Below are 23,818 nucleotides of genomic sequence, written 5' to 3'. Positions count from 1 at the left end.
GTCTGCCCGAAAATGTGTTTCGAGATCGCCCAAAATGTCCGGGATTCGGCTTTTGCGTTCTACAGTCGCCATTCATTGTGTTTACTGTGGCGAGCATTATGAGGCTGAGGGAGAACAGCGTGAGGCCGGTGGCGGGATTACCGATGAGCGACACCTGTGAGACGCACTGGTCTCATATCTCTCATGGAGGAGTGGGAATTTTCTTAGGAAAAACGTACATCAACCTCAACATGAGCATAGTGGGACTATGTGTAACTTTTTGTGTAATTTAATATTTAAAATAAATATTTTTATTCATAAATATGTCCTCAATGGTGTACAAATATCTCTGCCAATTATATGGCTCATCCTCGTAAAGGAAGAATTTATTTTTATATACATGGATGGGTAAGTCCACGGAGGCTTCCATGTAGTTCCGCCATCTTGAAAAACTATAATAGCAGAGAGGGACATACTAGGCCAACGCGTTTCCACAACGCATTTTCGCTCAGAGCCAGCGTGACGTGACAGTGAGAGGCTCTTCACGACCAGAAAGTTTAAAAGGCTGCATTGCAAATCCTCGTTGCCAGAAAAGTCCAATAAGGGATAGCTTTTTTCAGGTGGATAGAGGAGAAAGAGTTCAAAAGAGACGCTGAAGTCCTGCTTTCTCCTCGACAGGTAAGTCAATGTTACAGTCTTAATTACCCTACAAGCTTTTTTTTGTTATGTACTTTATTATACAGACAGAAGAACATTTATATTTAAAAGTTGATGATGGTAACAGTATATACTGTATATAACAGTATATATAACAGTATATATATATATATATATATATATATACACACACACACACACACACACACACACACACACACACACACATCTCTTTAGTTGTATTTTATTAATGTTGTATATCTTCTATTCAACATTAAAGTTGTAATATTATTTTCAAGGAAACCATTAGCAAACCAAATGCATAGTCGCCGTCGCAATTGGAGAATTTCTCTTTTTACAACTAAGACTTTGTTTTTGACAATGTTTTATAGTAAGTCATAGAGCTTGTTTACGTATACTACTGTGTTGTGCGTGCATGTATATTTATTTATAGTGCAACCAGTCAGTTATTGTGAGCAGAATCTCAGCCTTTCATTGCACCTCTGCTTCTGCACCCTGTCCGCAGCTCGCGCTCCGTGAGCTGACAGCTCCGTCGCGCATGCGCAGGGCGTCTCCACTGGCTCGCTCGGTGCTGAAGTTGGGCGGATGGACGGAAAACACCGCTGATGGAGATAAAACGGCAGCATGCAACCTCAACGCGCGATACCCCCGATATCCGCATAAACACGTGTAACGACACCCTTTTAGAAGACTGACATCTAGAACAAAAGGGGTAAGGCGACATATGCTCTTTAACGGTCTCGGTGGTACCGCTAGCTCGCCAGCTAACGCGCTAGCCGTTGCCTCCTTGCGCTTAGAAAATCAAAGAGCCACTGCGAAAATGTAATAAAGTGGAAGCTACACTTCATTTGTCTAAAACAGCGGTTACTTTCAATTGCACTGCGCTGTTTTATAATAGAAATAGTTTGGGCTTTTTTACCTGCGATGACTTTAGTAAAGATGCTGGCTGTGTCGCAAAACCTAGCGTGATGCCTACCCAGACAGCATTTTTGGACATTATTCGAGAGGTTGGAACGTTCCAGCAGCATTTGTAACGCTCGAAAGCGTTTGGGGGCTTTATATGGGCGTTCAAACGATCGTTGGTGTTTCAACGATACCTAAAAATGCTGGAAGGTAGGATCCTTTAGGCTCTAGGTTTTGCCACAGATCCGTTTTTTGATTCCACTGCAACGGGGAATGAAGGCGAATTGCGGGATGACAGTCGTCTATTATCACGGTCGGAGGCTTGTATTATTTTGTTATATATCAGACGTTAAACTGTGACTTTTCGTACGATTATGGTAGCCGACAATTTCCTCACGGTTGACCGTAAGTAAAATAAGATGGAAGTTCTGAGCTTGTTTTTATTTATGGGTCTTGCAAGTAATTATTTTGTTTGCGTTCAGTTATTGATGACAGCCTACGTGATATTAAGAGTTTCCTTCCGGAGGAGGGCTGATTGCTCGACCATTCATCATCATACATGTTCTGAAGTTCCTCCCATTCAATTGCGCTTCTGGTTTTAATATGCAGTTGGTTGTATGAAACATGCTGTCTAATATGGGGAACATTTTGGGTGTCAAAAAAGATGTATGCAATGAAATGTACATATTGTAACTGCAACATTGTTTTACTTGTTTTGGACAGTTAAAATGTACAGAAAATGAGTCGGTAAATGAGCCTATACTTTATTATTCTTGTGATTATTTTCTTCTATTACTGATATAGTCAGGTTCATTGCATTTCAATTTGCTGTAATTGATAGGCTAATTTAAGATTCATTGGGTACTGCAGTTTATTTCCTTGCAGAAGTATTTACTTGTTTTTATTTTTCCACAATGTCTGGTTAAAAAACATGACCTAAATTGTAAATGTATCTTAGTAGTTTGAAGGTTTGATGGTTATTGTGTCAAATAGTAATGGGAGACTATACAGTACATCTTGAAATGCATAGTTAACTTATGGATTTTATGGGAACAATTTCACTGAATAAAGCAGTCTTTGCTTTCCACAATGCAATGTCATATATTATATTCCCCACTAAAGACGAATTTACTCAATAACCAGTTAACTTATCTAGTTTAATGAAAGGAAGGTTACTTAGTACTTTAAAACATTTAAATTACTGATTTGATTTATCAACACATGCAGTAATTCATGTAAAGTTGCAATGAAATAGAATAGTGAGAGATCTTTTTTTTTCATATTGTGACATACGTCGGAGTGAAACAGATTATCGACAATAAAAAAAGGTTGGATTTGGAGGGTGGAAGTGGAGGTGGATGAACGAAGCGACATTTAAGGGGAGGCGTTACCTGCACACCTCTGTCATTTTCATCAGAAGGTCCAGCATGATTAAGCTAGGGTCAAGGGTCGATTAAATAAATGAAACGCATATGAATTACGATAAGATGTGTAACATCCATTTAAAAAGTAGACTTTAAGGTTCTTTTCATTATTTATTTATTAGTACTAGCAGTAATATTTCACATCAAATACTAATTAAAGGAGAATTAGATATTAAGAAAAATCTTTCTTTGAGTGTAATCTAAAAGATTTACAAATTTGAATAATATCATTTGTTATCAGTTTGTGATAATTTATTCCCATTTATAGTTTATTTTATAGGCCAAGTTTAAAGCAGTTCTGATGCTTTCTTTGTGTTTTGATCTTTTTCTCAGATGTCTTATCCTGGATCATTTAGCCCCTGACTCAAGGAAAGGGTGTGCCTGCAAATACCAGGTGTTTGAAACCTACCTCCACCCACCTCCTGCGTTCTTCATCAGGCATGATAAGAGAAGATACAAGAGGCCACAATTTGTTTTCCAGCACTCTGCCCGTCTCAACGTTTGACATTACCGTCATGATTTTCTTACCTGATCTTTGGATGGATTGCTGCTAATTTGCATGGTAAGTTAGAGGTGGTTCTCTCCTAGATTGATTGCAAATGCATTGATGATGTGGTGAGAAATGTGGGCGAATTTTGTCCCGGTGTGAATATCACATGTATCGGAAGTGTGGTGTGACATGTTTCTCGAGCTAGGCTTTGTGGGTAATGGCTCTAGGAGGCTTCTGTTGTGCAGCCAGCCATGGCATGTGCTATGCATCACTTGCTGCCCTGGAATGTGTATGGGGAAGTGCACAAGGGCACACAAGACTTCCAATGGGAGAACGGGGTTAGAGGCGGGACGACTGCGGCATCCGAACATGCTCACACGCAGAGGCATATTCGCACATTGGAATGTAATTCCTGAGTGCACACCGATGTATTTTAACCGTTGTGCATCGATTAAAAAAAGATATGTACATAGAGGACAAAAGCTCAGACTTAAGTTTGGTATAATTTTAAAGAAGACCCTTGGCAGATTATTGCTAAAAATGTACACATGTAAATCCCCCCAAAAAGTTATATAGGTATAAGTTTATGAAAATTATTTTATTTAAAATATATATTTTATAAAACAAGTCGAACTATAAAACGACAAGAAAATCAAGGCCATAAATCTAAATAAGTTGTGTTCCAAAGTTGAAGTTGATATGAGCTTTCGCTAAGAGTTTGTTTGGGTGCATTTACAGATTTTCCCCATTGGGTGCCAGCAAAACTCCATTGGTGCACACAGTGATTGGATTTTGTTATTTGCAGTTGAGTTTTTCTCTCTCAATATTACATATTACATTGCATTGATATTAGCCACTTGCCACTTGTTTCTATATTCTACCAGACAATGTCTAATATGGGGATAACTCCCACTCTCTTGTCTCTTTAAACTTCCGGGTTCTGAATTGGTTGCTGTTAGGGATGGGGCCGATCCGATCCAGTATCGGTATCGGGACCGATACCAGCGTAATTCACGTATCGGATTTTTCCGATCCAACCTGCGGAGAAATCCGATATTTATGATCCATGTATGCGCTTTAACGTTGGCTGCTGAAATGACTCCAAAAGGGATTCCCCGGGGCTGCTAGTCTGCTAGCCTAGCTGGCTGCAAACTGAGGAATGGATATCCTGAACGGAGGTGCAGCTCAATCATAGACTGTAAAAAATAGGGCTCAATGAGACACACAGACGCCCGCTCAAGAAATCCATTCCGCAGTTTGCAGCCAGCTAGCAGGATAGCATTGAGCTACCAATATGTTTGCTGTGTGGAAATCCTATGGTGGAAATACTTCACACTGGAAACACCGCAGCAGAGCAAGACAGCAAAATGCAATGTTTGCAAAGCCGTATAAATTAAACTATTTGTCTGTGATGCATGTTTGCAATTCGCAGTCCAGAAGAGAAAGAGAGAGAGATCTCTCACGCGGTGCCACAGCACGCACAACACGACAGCCCTGCTTAATGAGTGACGACAGAGAAAACATAGCCTGGTTACACTTTAGATCTGTGATATTAGTCTGATTTCCAAAGATTAAAGAATATATTGAGGTAAAAAAAAAAAACATTAAACAATAGCCGCATTCTGTGTAGCCAACTTCCTTCCCATCGTCATTTCTCCGTAAAACTCAAACTTTAAGACAGAATCAGCACGATCGGTAATTGTTGTAAAATGCCGTCTCTGCTGTTGCTAAATTGCGGGACGCTTTTAATAATAAAAAGAGCTATTAAAAGCACAAAAGTTGCGCAAGAGGGCGGCGCGCGCTCCGAAACAGACAAGCAAATTATACTTTGGGCTTCATATGCGCGTCTAAACGATCAAATGTAGCCTGCACAAAAATGTCAAAACGACCGGCTTGGAGATTATCACTTAACTACGTTCATTTTAGACATAAACGGTTTATGGAAATAGTTGGGAGAAAATATGGTGCATCAGTAGACTATGAAATCCGCACTAGTTCTTAAAGGGGCAGCAGTATAAATGTGACGATTGCGACATTACTGCGAATCAAACAACAAAAGGCAAAGAGAAAATAACTCACAGCTCTTGAATGAATAACTTCAGCTTTAATAAGCATAAATCTATCTATGATAAACTTTGCAGTGCTATTTTACTTTTGATTACTTTATTATAATTCTTTTTAGACGATATACCTGAATAATGTTAGTAGACCTTCCTGAAATTAAAGCACTGTGTAGGCCTGTATAATGCGTATATCTTTGTTTAATTGTCTATCTATTGTTTAATATATCTATTATATATATATATATATATATATATATATATAATGACATAGGCTACATACGTACGTATCATCCTTGCTTGTAGAGAGGTGTTTATTTCAGCATCATATAAAATCAACAATAATGATAAATAATGTTAAAGCAAACACAGGTCTGGTATCGGAAAAGTATCGGTATCGGCCGATATCCAAAGTCAGGTATCGGGATCGGATCGGAAGTGAAAAAATGTGGATCGGTGCATCCCTAGTTGCTGTTTCAATCTGGGTCCATATGAGGGCGCTCATAGGACGAGTGCAGAATGAATGGAGGTCTATGGAGCTAAACCCCTCAAAATACATTTTTTTAGGATATAATTTTTGTCTAGTAATTTGAATGTTGTATTCGAAAGGAGATGCAAAGAAATTACACAATACTGGGTGAAAAAAAGTCTTTTAAAATGTCAATGACATCATACACATCGTATGCTTTACGGCAGTCCTTCAGTCACTTTGGTGCTTTCGTGCACAGATTGCCCTATTGGCCGGTGGAGGGTACGTCAAAGGTGCCGCCACAATGCCGAGGGCAACTTTCCCATACCTCTCTTACCAGGAATTGAGAAAAATGCTTGTTTCGTGTGCTGGGGCTGTACAAATCCCAAATCCACATGATGCATGCGCGAGAACTACGTTATTTTTCTACTACTTCTTGTTCAGTTCTCGCGCATGCGTCGTGGAAATCTCGAACTCTCGTCTCAGGCCCAGAAGGAAGTAAAGGAATAGTCAAATAAAGTCGTTATTTTTGTTGTTTTTTCGCACAAAAAGTGTTCTCGTCACTTGATAAACTTAAAGTTGAGCCACTGTAGTCACATGGAATATTTAAACATTTTCTTCAATGACTTTCTGGGCCGTCAAGTTTCAATCCCTTAGGGTGCCTATGTGGTAGTGATAAAGCTCTCAAATTTAATCAAAAATATCTTCATTTGTGTTTCGAAGATGAACGAATGTCTTACGGGGTTGGTACAGCATGGGGGTGAGTAATGACTTGATTTTCATTTTTGGGTGAACTATCCCTTTAATTGAAATAAATGTCTTGCATACAGCTCCTTTAAAACATGTGCTAGAAGAGTTAAAGTCCCAGTGAAATCAAAATTGAACCTATTTACTTTGTTAGCGCATATTACTAGTCTTGTGGTGAACAATTAATCCGTGCAAGTAAAAATATATTTAAAAAATGTTTTACCTTTAGTAATCTTTAATCAAAATCTGAAAAGTAACTTCCGGTCTGGAACGGTTTCTTTTTCTGATGACGTAGGTTTCACAACTTGGGTGGGGAAACACTTAAGCACTCCCCTCAAACCGTTAGTTTGCTATGAGCGAGAGATGGAGAGGAGGAGCGCTAGAGTAAAACCCTGCCCTCTGTTCAATATTCCGTTTCACTTGGAAATACGTCACAGCACTGGAGAAAAATCGTTTGCAACTTCCGGTTCACGGGGACTTTAAGTCTGCCTTAACATTGGTCCTGCTTTGGATGCCATCAAGCAGTGTCTCTTGCCGTAATTAGGGATGGGCATTTTTAAAAAATATTGCATCTCATAAAAATCAAATAATTGTTTTTTAAATGATGTTTAATGAAAAAGAAGTTATTTTTTAAGTTTAATTTTTGTTACATTTTTGTCACCATTTCTGAACAAGCTTACAAGTAGGCAATATACACAAAAAGCTTACAATATATGTTAAAGTTTTCATCTGAATGTGTGGCAAGCGGTGACCGGGGCATTCACTCTCTCTGCTTGTTCTCTCATTAACAAGCACAGCAGTCAGTCATCTACATCACTCACCGGTCAAATAAGGCTTTGGCGGGACAAAAAATACGCATTAGTAAGGCTGACCGAAAACAGTGCGCAAATTCCAGTCTTCTTGCGGTTGATATTTAAACTGACAGGACTTGCGCTTGTATGTGTTCGTGCAAAAACAAACATTCTACATACACAGGAATGATTATCGGCCTGTTCACATCGGCCCTATTCTGACATCGGAACGATACCGATGTGTAAAAAATTTACCATATTGGCCGATATAGTTACTTATTCTTTTAGTTAAATATCTGAAGATGAATTATAGTGGGGCCAAAAAGTATTTAGTCAGCCACTGATTGTGCAAGTTCTCCTACTTGGAATAATGAGAGAGGTCTGTAATTTTCATCGTAGGTACACTTTAACTATGAGAGACAACTAAAAAAAAATCCAGGAAATCACATTGTAGGATTTTTAAAGAATTTATTTGTAAATTATGGTGGAAAAATAAGTATTTGGTCAATAACAAAAGTTCAACTCAATACTTGGCAATGACAGAGGTCAAACGTTTCCTGTAAGTCTTCACCAGGTTTGCACACAGTGTAGCTGGTATTTTGGCCCATTCCTCCATGCAGATCTCCTCTAGAGCAGTGATGTTTCGGTGCTGTCGCTGGACAACATGAACTCCACAAATTTTCTATGGGGTTGAGGTCTGGAGACTGGCTAGGCCACTCCAGGACCTTAAAAAAATGCTTTTTACGGAGCCACTCCTTTGTTGCCCGGGTGGAGTGTTTGGGTTCATTGTCATTCTGGAATATCCAGCCATCTTCAAGGCTCTCACTGATGGAAGGAGGTTTTGGCTTAAAATGTCATGATACATGGCCCCGTTCATTCTTCCCTACACACGGACCGGTTTTCCTTTCCCCTTTGCAAAAAAAAACAGCCCCAAAGCATGATGTTTCCTCCCCCATGATTCACAGTAGGTATGGTGTTCTTGGGATGCAACTCTGCATTCTTCTTCTTCCAAACACGACGAGTTGAGTTTTTACCAAAAAGTTCTATTTTGGTTTCATCTGACCACATGATATTCTCCCAATCCTCTTCTGGATCATCCATATGCTCTCTGGCAAACTTAAGACAGGCCTGGACATGTACTGGCTTAAGCAGGGGGACGTGTCTGGCACTGCAGGATTTGAGTCCCTCTCGGCGTAGTGTGTTACTGATAGTAGCCTGCAGGTCCCTCCGTGTAGTTCTGGGATTTTTGCTCACCGTTCTCTTGATCATTTTGACTCTATGGGATGAGACCTTGCGTGGAGCCCCAGATCAAGGGAGATTATCAATGGTCTTGTATGTCTTCCATTTACAGTTGCTCCCACAGTTTTTTTTTTCTTCACACCAGCCTGCTTGCCTATTGTAGATTTACTCTTCCCAGCCTGGTGCTACAGGTCTACAATTTTCTTCCTGGTGTCCTTCGACAGCTCTTTGGTCTTGGCCATGGTTGAGTTTGGAGTGTGACTGTTTGAGGCTCTGGACAGGTGCCTTTTATACAGATAAGGGGTTCAAACAAGTGCCAATAATACAGGTAATGAGTGGAGGACAGAAGAGCTTCTTAAAGAAGAAGTTACAGGTCTGTGAGAGCCAGAAATCTTGCTGGTTTGTGGGTGACCAAATACTTATTTTCCACCATCATTTACAAATAAATTCTTTAAAATTCCTACAATGTGATTTCCTGGATTTTTTTTTCTTTTTTTTCTCATTTTGTCTCTCATAGTTGAAGTGTACCTATGATGAAAATTACAGACCTCTTTCATTATTCTAAGTAGGAGAACTTGCACAATCATTGGCTGACTAAATAGGTTTTGGTCCCACTGTATATCCCAGTCAGATTAATGTTGTTGTTTTGTTTCAGTTGTAGCCATATCTTGTTTAAAAAGTGTAAAGTTTTTTTTTGTTTGTTTGTCTTTTAAATATGTAAAGCCTATCCTTTTAAAGCCATGGAGATGCTCACACATAAACTTGTATTAAATAAACAATCTTGACAGAATATCAAAATTCACCAAAAAAATCACAAGGTAGAGCTAAAGCACCTGCTAAACAGTCAAGACAGTTATTGGCAGATTTATTAGCCAATAATCTAAAAATAGCGAAATATAAGCTGATACACTGATATTAGTTTTTAGTTAGTTTATTTTAGCTTGCCATGTAATAAATTGAATATATGATTTCCTATGAAATCAAACTGAGTCTGGTTGTATTTAGAGTCTGGTTGTATAATAGCTTTTTCCTCAATACGCAACTTACTCTTTTACATATTGAGCAGAATTGTTTGTTAGTGATCTAGATGTGAACAAAGGGACTCCTCAGTGTGTTTTGCATCAGGGTGCATGTTTTCCATTGCCTGTCACTGAATAACCGATAGTTATGTTTTGCATATTTGGTTTATATGGCTCCTTTATGGTAAACTCTCAAAGGGTGTTCACTGTTCACATTATATCCCTGACACACTGAGTTTTCATCACCATGTAGAAGGGCTGTTTATCACAACACGGTTTAAGTGAAAGGATGAATTTAGAGGTAAGGTTTCTGTTTCAAGTGATCTGTTTAACTATAATTTACCTAAAACATTTCTTAGAAATGTTTTAGAAATTCTAAAATTGTAAAATATTAACTTATAATGATATTAAAGTGGATTTAGAGATTCACAAACAAAATCTACAATATGTATGTTGAGTTAATGTTTCTGCTATGTAAGACAGTACAGTACTATTAACCTAAATAAATGTACTACTAATACTAATTGCAGATTGGAACAAAATGTTTACTTTCAGATGCAGTGTGCTTTTTGTGTTTATTTGAGAGAGCAAATTATATGTAATATAGCTGTTTTTGTCCATCAAAACAGGTTGTTATGTGTTTTTTGTCCTTTTTCACACAGCAATGCTTTTCAATCTTTGCAACAGAAAGTTAGCCAACCAAATGCCCTGTGGTTATAGGATATTTACCAATACCATACAGGGAAATATATATATATATATATATATATATATATATATATATCATCCCAGACCTCCAGCTTGTGCAGTGGCCAGACTGTTCCTAAATATTTGGATCAGATATCTAGGTGATGTGATATGGTGTTTGTTCCTGGCAAAAGATCCCTTTCTAATAAGGTTTGTGCTAAAATCAACAAATTTGATGAGGTCATAGTGTGGGTCATCATGTTTACCAGGGATTCCAGTAAGTGTATTCTCAAGTTTTTTACATTTGTTGTGATGCACGCAAACAACTTGTAGAGCATAAAGTGATTCATTGAATAGAGTAATGAAGCAAGTCCGAATGTGAGGCAATATGTAAAGTGCTTTGGTGGCCAATGGGTCTGTGAAAACGCTATATAAATGCAGTCCATTTACTATTTTTCCATACAGGCCAAAAAACAACTGAAGTACAGTGCTGGGGTAAAAGGGAGAGTTCAGCCTAAAATGAAATGTCTGCCATCATGTATTCAGCCTTATGGCTTTTGAAACCGTTTTGACTTAACTCTTTCTGATCTTCAAACCTGAAGCCCAAAGTTTATTGCGTGTACACCTGCTTTAGATGGACTGAACACGGCTTTCTTTCTACACCCAAGGAGTATACCAGGCTTAACGATTACTTTGTAATGGAGCCCATGTGCTCTTAAGCCTGAAAATTTAGGAGTGCATTAATGCTAGCATTAGTAGTACCTCAAGTAGTTTAAACAGTGTGACAAAAGTACATGTCTGAGTCTGACCTAAATGTTTAATGTCACAATTGTTACCATCCGTTTGCATTAGTTTATATCCAGCTGGTCATTTTTATGCATTAGATTTCAAACAAAGTTGCATATTTAAAGCATGTGACATGAGAAAGCAAATTGATACAGTGCTGGTCAGAATTATTTGCCCCCTTGGTAAATATGATCAATGATGTCTGTAAAAAAGTAAATCTGCATTATTAATCCTTTTGATATTTTGTTTTAAAAATTAGTGATAACAAATTATGAATAAATAAAATAATTAAAAATTAAAAAGTGGGGGGAAATCACATTATGAAATAGATGTTTTACTCCAAAACGCGTTAACTTGGGAACAATTATTTGCCCCCTTTTATTAAATACTTATTTTTTCCAAGATAACAGCTCTAAGTCTTCTCCTATAATGCCTGATGAGTTTGGAAAACAACTGACAAGAGATCAGAAACCATTCCTCCATACACAATCTCTCCAGATCCTTCAGATTCCCAGATCCATGTTGGCGCTTCTTCTGTTCAGTTTAGATGAATAGCTTTAGTTTAGTTTTATTTCAGTTTTAGTCATTTTAGTACTTCAGTTTAGTATTTCAGTTAGTTGCCAAGGCAACACGATGGTAGTAAAATTATAGTAACAATTTTTTTTTGTTTATTTATCAGTGATCAGAATCACATATGACAAAATATATCTTTTGATTCACATTGTTCATTTTTATGCAGGTAAGGTGCTTCTATCTACCTGTCAAACAGAATAGTCAGCCATGTGTTTCAATGACATGTTAATGGTACATTGATGGATCACAGTTAGAATAGAGCAGAGCTCTGAGAAAAACACTTGCTTATTTCCTCTCCTGATAGAGGGCTTCTTGGAAACCCATGCCGTTAAAATGTTTGTGGACACGATCTGTGCTCTGATGTTGTTTTTAACAAGCCAGTGATATTGGGAACCCACCATGGAAGAATTTATTGAAAACCATTTTATTTCACGTCTACTCCCTTATTGTCTATTTACTGGTAAAAATTGTGATTAGCACAGATTGCATATATTTTTATATGGAGCCAAGTGAATTAAAGACATTATAAAATCAAAATGAGAATTTTAAAATCAAAGGTACATGACATGTAATAGTGAGCTCCTAATGTTGACAATAATCACACGTTTAAAATGTATAGTTTTCTTTTTTCCAGGAATACAGACCAAATACGTGTTTAGTTACATTTTTCCTTGACAATGTATCTTATCTATTTACTTAGTTTTACTTGGTAGAATACATCTTTTAGGCCAAGTCAAGTCACCTTCATTTATATAGAGCTTTTTACAATACTGTATTGTAAATATTGTATCAAAGCAGCTTCACCGTGATAACATGAAAATAATACAAGTTTGTTTCTAGAAGTTGGGAAATTGGGTCATTGTCTACCTGAAGTAATGCAAATGCAGCAAAAATGTTGAATATTTAAAGTCCCCAATCAAGCAAGCAAAAAGCCAAGGCAACAGTGGCAAGGAACCAAAACTCCCATCAGGTAACAGAATGGAGAAAAAATCTTGGGAGAAACCAGGCTCAGTTCTCCTCTCTGGCCAACGAACGAACGGTATATGATTATGATTCAGGCAACATTACAGGTCATAAGTCAGATTGGATCAGAACATTCACAACATTTATCCAGTTCCATCTGGTTGGAGGTCATGGATATGAGTTTATTAAGGGTATCCATGAGTAGCCTGGTCCCACCAGGCTCTTGTACATTTCATTTGTACAAAGAGTCTGGCCTCACTCCTTTGACAAGCGTTAACTTCCTTGTAGGCGGGTACTCTGTTGAAGTTTAAAGCTATTGGATCTGCCCAGAGTCACTCTGGATCTGCCATAACCAATCGCTGACGTTTGGTCGAGACGTATGACGACTCAAACCACTCAAACTAGCACACGACACCAACGTCATCGTTCTCAGCCACTCCCTCTATTCGCTGATTGGACTGGTAAAAAATTGACTGGAGAAAACAAACTAATACACTACAATCCCAGAAGGAAAATTAAAATTGAGCGGAAGTACATAGGAGGGCGGAGCCAGGCTAGTCCATGAGGCCTTCACAGGGCTGATGAGAGATGCATTGTGGTCGTATCCAGACGCAGGTTGACCATCTGATCTGGAAATGGCCCAGATCCGGCTGACTTCAGTAAACCTCGGAATAAATGGAAAGACTAACATTAGCTTAGATGCCATTCTTCTTATGATGTAACGAGTACATCGGGTGTTGTAGAAAGTGTCCCCAGTTCCGGCTGACCTAATCTATACAGCCTAGGAATCATTTAACTGATTTGAATAATGGAAATCTATAATGTTCTATGTGAATGACAGGTTTTTAGTCTAGATTTAAACTAACAAGAGTGTGTCTGCTTCCCGGACAATGTTAGGGAGACTGTTCCAAAGTTTAGGTGCTAAATGGGAAAGTGATCTACTGCCAGCAGTTGATTTTTGATATTCTAGGTATTTTCAATTGGACAGAATTTTGAGATCGCAATAGACATGACAGACTATAATGCGTTGAGAGCTCGTTCAAGTATACAGGGGAGCTAAACCATTTAGTGCTTTGTATGTAGTAAGCAATATTTTAAAATGTATACAATGTTTAAGAGGGAGCCAATGCAGTGTTGACAGAAACGGGCTAATATGGTCATGCTTCCTGGTTCTGGTAAGAACTCAAGCTGCTGTGTTTTGAGCCAGCTATAGTTTGTTTATTAAGTGTGCAGGGCAACCACCCAGTAGAGCATTACAATAATCTAGCCTTGCGGTCATGAATGCATTAACTAACTGTTCTGAATTTTTCATTGAAAGCATATGTTGTAATTTAGACATATTTTTAAGATGGAAGTATGCGGTTTTACAGATGTTAGAAACGGGACTTTCAAATGAAAGATTGGTATCAAGAAGCACACCCAGGTTTCTAACTGACGACGAAGACTTGACAGAGCAGCCATCAATTGTTAGACAGTATTCTAGGTTAGTAAGTGAAGAAGTTTTTTGGCCAATAATTAGAATATCTGCTTTTTCAGAGTTAATTAGAAGGAAATTAGTAGTCATCCTAATTTTTTGTATCAGCTATGCATTCAGTTAATTTTGTGAATTGGTGCATTTCATCAGGGTGCAAAGAAATATAGAGCTGAGTATCATCAGCATAACAGTGAAAACTAATGCCATGCTTTGTAATGATATCTCCCAACTCCCAAGAGTAGCATGTACAGAGTAAACTGCAATGGTGCTAGTACTGAGCCTTGTGGTACGCCATACTGAACTTGTGATCAAATAGGACATCTCTTCATTTACTACAAACTGATAATGATAACAGTCAGATAAGTATTATTTGAACCATGCTAAAGTAATTCCACTAATGCCAACATATTTTTTAAGTCTATTTAGAAGAATATTGTGGCCGATGGTATCAAATGCAGCACTAAGATCGAGGAACACTTATAGAGAGATACAACCACGATCGGATGACAAGGGCAAATCATTTGTAACTCTAACGAGAGCAGTCTCAGTACTATGGTACTGTCTAAATCCTTACTGGAAATCTTTGCAGAGACCATTTCTTTCTAAAAAGGAACACAGTTGTAAGGATACTGCCTTTCCTAGTAATTTTGATAGAAAAGGTAGATTCGAGATCGGCCTGTAATTCACTAATTCTTTTGGATAAAATTGTGTTGTTTTTTTTTAAAGAGGTTTTTGGTATATATCAGTGACAAAAATGAATTAATGATAGCAATAAGAGGATCTATGACCTCTGGAAGCAGCTCTTTGAAACGTTAGTCGGTATAGGGTATAACATACAGTTTTAGACGATTTAACGGGTTTAGACAATTCTTCCTCCCCTATAGGAATGAATGAATGGAATTTTTCCTCAGGGAGACTACAACGCACTGTCTGATGCGATACTGTAGCATAGTCATAATTTTTTTCTCTTAACAATCTTGTAAGTAAAGAAGTTCATAAAGTCATTACTGCTGTGCTGTTCATCCAGTGTTTGTTTTATTTTTCGTTAATTTAGCTACTGTTTCGAATAAATGCCTAGGTTTGTGTTTGTTTTTCTTCAAAGAGTGTTGCATAATAAGCAGATCTTGTGGTTTTTCTGTACGCAATCGTGCTCTTTCTCCACAAAATTCGAATTTTGTTTTCTTCCAGCTACGCTACATTTTTCTTGCTGGTCTCTTAAGGGCCCCAACTGTGCTCATTGTACCACGGCGTTGGACTATTTTCTTTACACTTCTTTAAGCGCAATGGAGCTAAAGCAGGGAGGGAATATGCTTTTATTTAGTGTATTTAAGAAACAGGAAGTGACAGCCATTGCATTTTTATAACCGTTTACTTCCTAAAAGGAAATCCGTTGCATTTACACTTGTGTCAGAAGTTGAACATGTGAGATCCCACACTACTACAGCCTGTTTGTGTTCAGGGGTGGGGGAGTGACTGCATCTCTCTCTCTCTCTCTCACAGCTCAAACTAATTTAGCATCTTGCCAGAGGAATGAATGTGTATTCTTAAGAGGGTATTTCTTTACTTTGTCTGCCTCTCTTTTGTTCAATCTTTACAGACACTCTCACATGGATTTGAATTGAATAAGCCTCCGACAGTAGAGTAGGATATAGTCCAAAATGCCCAGATTCTGAGCATCTTTATGATCGCTTGCATCGGAAAAGCTACCATAACCCTACCATAAATCTCTCTCCTAGAAACTCCAAACAATTAATCATGCCTTTCAAGGTTACTTTAGATTTAGAAGCATCTGTAGTTAACAAGATACTTCAGCTAACACAGTTCCCAAGCTTCCAGTGCTTTGTTTCTAATCAGATGTGTCTGTCCACAGCCTCAGAGTGTGAGTGGAGTTGAAATGAGGAAAAGGCAGCAGGGACGTATTGAAGGACCCCCACAGGCGCCTGGTCACCCGAGGCCCAACACCTGCTGTCTTTGCTGGTGTGGATGCTGCAAATGCCTCTGGTATGCCACATCTTTTCGTTATGTTTTTCTGTCAGTAAAAAGATTGTAATTGTACTGTATGTAGATATTTGCTTAGAAATTAGTTTTATATAGAGCTGCGCAATTAATTGCTAAAAGATCGTAATCTCAATTCAAACACCCATGCTTTTTTATTCCTAAATGACAATGATTCGGGCTAAGTCTATTAAACCTTTGACAAGTACGATCACAGTGGAACAGTCAAATCTGCGTTGGCGCTGCCACTGAGCCGGAGAGAGCTGTTGTAATGTACAGATATGAAACGGTTTCATACAAACAATCTTTTCATTATATCTCTGTTATAATAATTAAGATTATCACGCAAGTACTTGGTACTGTAGACAGTTTTTATAACCAAATTATAAACTTTTATCCAATCAAAATAGAGTAAATCACCTTTTGAAAGGAACTTGAGTCTTGAAGCTTCGAATAAAGATTGTTTCAATTACGTCATTGTACCTGTAGGTGGCGACAAGTGACTGTTAAAAAAAATGTATTTGTCATTGAATCATTAATTAAATAGATCCGTTCAAAAATGCTGATTCATCCAGTAATGAAATAAGTGAAGTCTTTATGAGTGTCATTAAATCATTCATTCATGGATTTTTTATTTTTTTTGTACAGAATCGCAGGAGAATCATGATCTCTATTTTAAACAATTTTTTTTTATTTTTAATTTGTCCAAAATCGTATTTCATCACCATCACCTGCCTCAGGTACAAAGGTTTAGAAGTTTGGGGCCAATAAGGTTTTTGAAAAGTCTGTTATGCTCATCATCAATTCTGCATTTATTTGTTCAAAAATACATTAAAAACAGTAATATTGTGAAATATTATTACAAATTGAAATTGCTGTTTTCTATTTTAATATATTTTAAAATGTAATTAATTCCTTTAATGACAAAGCTGAATTTTCAGCAGTTATTATTCCAGTCTTCAGTGTCACATGATCCTTCAGAAATCATTCTAATATCCTGATTTGTTGCTCAAGAATTTTTGTATTTATTATTATCATTAGGGCTGCATGATATATCGGAATATTGCAAATGTACTGCGATATGCATATTGCAATGGCTCGCAATAACTGCATGATTTTAAGATTACAAAAGATTACAAAAAGTCCAAGTTTTAGGTCGTTGCGGACAACAGAGAATAGACTGGACACATGACTTATATGTGTGACATGCTTAATGTTATTAGGAGCAATAAGCAAAGAACTCATGCACACAGGAAGCTAACATTACATTTCTAACATTACTGATTGCAAAAGGTACTGCATAAAAGGAAAGTTTAAAAATTAATTTATTTGTTTTGTGTTGGCATTGTTGATGGTTAGCATAGCCTATGAGGAAGAAGCTTTGTCTCAGTTTGCAAATTTACATGGTGCATTTTTTTGATAATTACTGAGGGCACTTTTAAGCATGCTCATATATTTAGAAACACATAATATCAAGTCAGTCTTCCTTAAAGAGTTAAATAAGCTTGTGAAAAAACAAAGAAAGATTGAAAAGGCCATAGCACAGCTTGCAGGGGGACTAAAAATAACATGAATGAATACAAATATTGCATGAAATAAAGCAAACATTGAAGAGGCACCCTACTCTGTAACCTCGGGTTTCCACATCCACCCCCCCACACACACTCTTATTATCTGCTCAGTAAACGGCTATTTCTGTCCCACATCACATGCAAAACAGCTGTGTAGTATGTTATATATTTAGCGTCTTGTCAGCTTGTCGAACCCCATGGCTAACAAACCCAATTATACTTGCTCTACAGAGACTTGGATTGAGAAACGCAGAGAATGTTCACCTGTAATTTGTAGCTTAGTTTTAGTAAATGCTGTTATTGGACTAGAGGAGATGTTATTACTCAGAATATGCTTAGATTTGTACTGTTCATCTCAAATTGTGTGCCAGAAGGGGGTGCTTTGGGGTCCTCTAAAAATATAAAAATAAAATAAATGAACAGTAAAAAAATCAACAGTTTATTATTATTATTATTTAATTTTAAATTATAGTTATTTATTTCTTTAATATATATATTATTAATTTCTAAATTTCCTTCTCATTATATTTTAGTGTATTGTCTTTATAATATCATAATTATTGTTCTACATATAAATGGCTCTAGACTTTAACATTGTTTTGATGGATTTGACTCTTAAAGCTGCAGTTCATAACTTTTTTTGTGTTCAAAATGTAAATAATAATCGAGTACATCATGAATCCATTTTTTCAAACCGTGTTTTTGTCTTATCTTAAATCACACCTAAAATAATTGTTTATATTATGACTATTTTTGACTGATTCAGGTCAAACCACTGCGGAGTAGCCAAGTACTTGTGTGACTTGTAATAGACATAAACAGAGAGAAGTAACTCCGGCTACAATGTTCTTCCACAAGATTAGTGCAGTTCTGTTTATTAACCGCTAGAGCGCCAAAAGTTTCGAACTGCAGCTTTAATGTTCATTGCATTATTTTAATGTCATGTGTGTTACCATGATGGTGTTTTGTATTTGTGTGCATGACTAAGTGTATTTCTATTTATTAATATTTTATATTTTATAATATTTTACATGGTTTTGTCATTACCACCTGTATAATTATCATTGATGTCAGTATGTTAAAAGTACAAACAGGTTTTAGTAGCAGCATGGCCTTGATAAATCAGCAGAAAAAGGTTGACCTGTTTGTTTTTGTGTAAATTACAGTTTTAAATTGTTGAAATTTACAGGTTGCTCAAATTTTATAGAATTATTCAGGCATCCTCAGCTGCCAGTTTTTTTCTGTTAAAAATGACCGGATTTTATTATTATTATTATTATTATTATTATTATATTTGTTTTACACAGTGTATATGACCCTTTAAACACCTGAATGGCTCCAAAATCTAGTTGTACCATAACTTTATAACCTTGCATTGACGATCAACAAATGTTTCAAATGCCACAGAGACTTTGCCCTGTCTAACACTTCTCTCCTCACCCTAGGAATGAAGACAGAAGGGAACGTTCAGAGAGGCAAACATGTACAAAGATGGATAGCATAGAAGCAACAGAGGAACAGTGAGTTGTTAGAAACCTTTATTATTGTTTAAGGACACGATGTTTGGTTCTTTTTTATAGTGCTTTTGTTGAAACCTCTTCAACATCCTGTTAAATTAAGCTACATTAAAATGGAACCTTGTTAACGGAATAGAAAAATTTGGGAAATCATCTAAAAATCTCACAAAGCAAGTACTTTTTGGGGCAATTGAATTTCTAACCAATCCTTCAATACCATTTACATGGATTTTATTTACTGACACCTGAAATAGTTTATTTTCTATGGGTAGTTCCTGCTTTTTTTCATTGTTTCAAATTTTAAGGTGTCCCACACTGGATGAGGTGATTGCCTGGTCACGGAGCTTTGAGATGATGATGCGCTCTCCAGAGGGGAGGGATGTTTTCCGGAATTTTTTACGGTCTGAGTACAGCGAAGAAAACCTGATGTTCTGGATCTCCTGTGAGGAGCTGAAGAAAGAAACCAACCCATCTGTTATCGATGAAAAGGCCAGGATCATTTATGAAGACTACGTCTCCATTCTTTCACCAAAAGAGGTTAGATTATGGGGTGCATCAAAAATAAACAATGCTGTCTGTGGCTGCAATGCATCAAAATTCCTTTCAAGGAAAGTCTGTTCACTCAGTGGCCATATTTGCAACGCCTCCAGGCAGCTAATTTTGTTATGGGTGTTTGTTCTATGTTCAACCTGAGTCTAATGAAGAGCATGTAGCTCGACAACATCACATCTGTTTGCTGAGCTCATTACATGTGTTTTTTACCAATTTATTTTCTCTCCTACATTTAAAAAAATCTGGAATCTGAATGTATAATATTTTTGCAGTACAATATGTCACACAAAGCTTAAAAATAATGATTTTTCATTCATATAAAAATTGCATATAAATTCTATTCTAATATTTTTTTCTTTGTCATCTGTCAATTAAAAAATAGTATTCATGAGTATATAAGGGTATATTTTTTTCTATGTACAGTACAACTTGAGTCAGAAGAAGAGCACATCATCTGTTCACATATATGTTTTTCTTGGGTGCATTGTGCTAAGTTTTTTTTTTTTTTTTTTTTTTTTCCCTCGGTCGGCAGGTCAGCTTGGATTCACGGGTGAGGGAAGGCATCAACCAAAGCCTGGCAGAACCCAGCAATTCGATGTATGAGGAGGCCCAGCTACAGATCTACACCCTCATGCACAGAGACTCCTTCCCCCGATTTCTCAACTCATCTGTTTACAGGGATCTCCTTAACAGCAAGAGGGCTTGCTTAGACACCTAGGTTTCAGCAAGAACATTTGAGACAAAAAAGCCCCAAGGTGCCACTTTCAAAAGGTGTGATGTTTATTTCAAGAGTGAGTAGTTAAGCAATTCTGAGCATCCACTAGTGACCCTGAAGTTGAGTTCTGTTTAAGTGCCAATATGAGCTGCTCAGGCAACTGTGACACACACAAAAAAAAAAAAACATGTAGGAAAACCGACAGACCCACACTTCCTACTCTCAACTTACTTGTCTTTTTCATTCACCTATTTTCCTGTTTACCTCACCTGTTCTCTCTCTTTCTCTCATGTTCTTTCTACTTAATCCTTTCCATCTTTTACGCCTCACATGTCTGAGGACAGCTGAATAATGCTATTTTTTTTAAGAAAATCAAAAAACAAACGGATAAGCGGTAGATGTTGAGCTAGAAAACCTTTGCATGATACAAGGTTATGGAATTTACTCCAGTTTGACATTCAAGCCCCGGTCTTTTTGAAAAAAAAAAAAAAAAAAGTTGTTTATGCTGTCGCGGGGAGAGAACATTCTCGTAAGCGAAGGGAAAATTAGCTGTGCCAATTGTTTTGTAAAAGAGAAGCTGGGAAGCGTAATCGCCATCTTGCCGTCCAAAATCTTTCTTTGCGTGTCGACAGTTCTTTAACTGGGAAATATAAGGGCTAGCTAGTGTTGTGATTGGGCAGCTAAATTAATCATGAAGATTTCTTTCTCTCTGCAAAAATCACAATGCCTCGACACTGAGTAAGGGCACAAAAGCTGCTGATGCTGGTGATGACACCGTTTTTTTTGTGCGAGTCCTCCTAGCCCCTCCCAGTCCATTACTAACAGAGAGAAGCACAGGTACTGTATATCATGGGCTGTAAACTTCGCTGGATTGACTGAGAATTGCTTGAAAATCACACACCAACGTTCTGGACGTTCTTAAAAGAGCTTCGAATTGTCTTACACATTAAAGAAATGTATTTTATTAAACAAAAGTGTAGTGAACACTATGCCTTGTTTTTGAGAATTACACTAGGTCTATTTAAAATAACTGTGCTCGCCGAGACCCGCTCGATGAGGTGGTGCGACGGAGTCGGATCGATCAGGGAAATTGTTCTCTGCCTCCGAGTCCAAATGTTTGTTTTGCGACTTAAAACTTGGAGCGGTCTCGGTCATTTTCACAGCTCGGAAAACTGCAGGTTATCGGAAACGAAAACAAGTCAGTCTTTTTTATAATACTTTTTTCCAGCATGCGTTTCTTCTGTTGTGTCATGTACACATTGCAATACTCAACCCAGATATGATGTGAACCTCTGCGGGAAGCATCATGTCGAAGACGATACTATAAAGATGTTTTTCTTTTCTTTAGAGGTTTAGACGCGTGTCCCTCAAGAACGACAGCTTTTCAGCTCTGTGTTGTTGGATTCAAACTTGAATGTTGCTGTTCAATTTTCTAGACATTTATGTGCTGTTGCAATCGCAGCAGCCAGTGCATGTGAACACCATATTTAAAATGCCGGTGTGTTAAACCACTCTCTCACTTTTTAGCAGAGTAATTCAAGAGTGAATTGCATTTAAACCGACATTTTTTTTGGTCACCATACCCAACCTCATAGTGTCACTTACCCTGAACTCTTGTGCCAATGAATGAACGAACGTTTGTCAAGTAAATCATGATCAAGTGTGTTGTTGTTGGGTTTTCTTATTGGTGCTCTGAGAGTTAAGTGCCATTCACTCTGCAGGTTTACCACATTAAAATGAAGACCTTTGTCACTTTACTGAGTGCATAGATATCCTTCTTCAAGTATTTGTGTGTTTGAGCATCAGCCAATGTGAGTAGGTCCTTCATTTATGTTGTTTTACGAACCAAATAGGTGTTACCTAGTAGTTTACTTACTGAAGCAGCGAACCATCATGGGAAGCTTGGTTCTCTTACGAGAGGTTCTCTCGTATTGCGGAAGCTAGCTTATGCTACGGGTACAGTCCCGTACATTTTTTTTTCTCGAGGTATGAAGCCAAAAAATTATCCTTCATTTTGTATTTATTGTCAACGCAGTGCCTAGCAGACTGTCTCTGCAGCAGCCTACCACTGAGCCTGGTGTGACGTCACGCTCTATGAGGCCGCATCGCGCCCGCCAGAATGGGTGTGGCTTAGCCAAACTGCTGTGCAGACGGGCCATAGAAACAGTACCTCCTCTGAGTGAGTCAGGCTTCTTTCAGCCGTTATTTTTTGCGTACCTAAGAAGGATGGAGCTCCAAGACCTTAGACACTTGAACTAAGCTCTCATGAGGAGACCATTCAAAATGCTCACGACCAGACAAATCCTTTCACAAATTTGCCCGACGGACTGGTTTATCTCTCTCGATCTGCAAGATGCGTAGATTATCATCTTTCATATCCAGCTTATACCTCGTCACAGGGCAGATTATACCCTGAAGGATTCGCCTTCGATGGTCCGGTATATCAACACACCGTCCTCCCTTTCGCCCTGTCCTTGCCATCTCATACGTACATTCACAAAGCCTTTGAGAAATCAGGGCATGCGAATTATTAACTATTTGGATGATTGGCTGATTCTAGCACAATCAGAGATGGAACTCTTATCTCACAGAACTGTGCTCCTCAGTCACCTGGAAAGTTTGGGTCTCACGGTCAACTGTACCAAGAGCTCATTAACGCCCATTCAGTCAATTTCTTTTCTGGGAATGGGCTATATGCGCGCATAAGTTCCGCATTTGACGCAAGGATGCTCGTCAGTTTCCGGTTGGGGAGATTAAAGCGGTGGAAAACCGAGGAAATCGGGATTATGTCAGAGTCTTCAAAATTTACTGTCCTCCCGACGAAACTTTCATACGTTTAGATGCAATTTTTTATATAGTTATCTTTATTTAATATAATTTTAAAAAGAAGCATAAACACAACGAGGGGTGTCTGTTTTATCTGTTTTTATGACTAACGTTTCTTTACTATAACCATGGAGTATAAAATTCAATATAAATTCTGTCTCGAGTTTGGGTCAAACTGCGTGTCTTGGTTTGAGGATGACTCATGAGTCATCCTCAAACCAAGGCATGGCTATGTCCCGAAGGTGATTGGCACTCCCTTCAGAGCGCAGGTCATTTCTCTATCGACTCTGAATCCGATAGCGAAAGCAATATTAACCTCCTCTGCCCCGTCGGTGCATTGAGGGTTTATATTGCGCGCTC

At 37.8% G+C, this 23,818-nt stretch overlaps 1 protein-coding gene and 1 long non-coding RNA gene across 3 annotated transcripts; one reads left to right on the top strand and one right to left on the bottom strand.

Annotated features, from left to right (window-relative positions):
- Nucleotides 1–1,095: 1,095 nt before the first annotated feature.
- rgs17 (regulator of G protein signaling 17) lies at nucleotides 1,096–22,389 on the top strand. Of its 2 annotated transcripts, XM_039672940.2 has the most exons (6): nucleotides 1,096–1,369; nucleotides 3,318–3,546; nucleotides 16,153–16,283; nucleotides 19,294–19,368; nucleotides 19,671–19,902; nucleotides 20,450–22,389. In XM_039672940.2, exons 2-6 carry the CDS (start codon nucleotides 3,544–3,546, stop codon nucleotides 20,633–20,635), a joined length of 627 nt encoding a protein of 208 aa, XP_039528874.1. In that variant the 5' UTR covers nucleotides 1,096–1,369; nucleotides 3,318–3,543; the 3' UTR covers nucleotides 20,636–22,389. The 2 variants fall into 2 exon arrangements, with proteins under 2 accessions (XP_039528874.1, XP_039528873.1); XM_039672939.2 differs by lacking the exons at nucleotides 1,096–1,369; nucleotides 3,318–3,546 and adding an exon at nucleotides 10,031–10,100.
- Nucleotides 22,390–23,522: 1,133 nt separating this feature from the next.
- On the bottom strand, nucleotides 23,523–23,818 carry LOC148977150 (uncharacterized). Its single transcript, XR_016145520.1, has 2 exons — nucleotides 23,678–23,818; nucleotides 23,523–23,641 (listed from the first exon to the last, which is right to left on the bottom strand). It is a non-coding gene; the product is annotated as an uncharacterized LOC148977150 (long non-coding RNA).

Source organism: Pimephales promelas, chromosome 11 (assembly GCF_988280905.1).
Source record: "Pimephales promelas chromosome 11, fPimPro1.hap1.1, whole genome shotgun sequence".
Classification (NCBI taxonomy): Eukaryota; Metazoa; Chordata; class Actinopteri; order Cypriniformes; family Leuciscidae; genus Pimephales; species Pimephales promelas.
The sequence above is the reverse complement of the archived record's forward strand: the minus strand, read 5'-3'. Positions and strand labels throughout refer to the sequence as shown.

What these genes read in the sequence shown, in the direction of transcription:
- rgs17 (XM_039672939.2), top strand. An exon ending in ATAGAAGCAACAGAGGAACA is followed by an intron (nt 19,369 to 19,670) that starts GTGAGTTGTTAG and finishes TCAAATTTTAAG; the next exon opens with GTGTCCCACACTGGATGAGG. An exon ending in CCATTCTTTCACCAAAAGAG is followed by an intron (nt 19,903 to 20,449) that starts GTTAGATTATGG and finishes CTCGGTCGGCAG; the next exon opens with GTCAGCTTGGATTCACGGGT.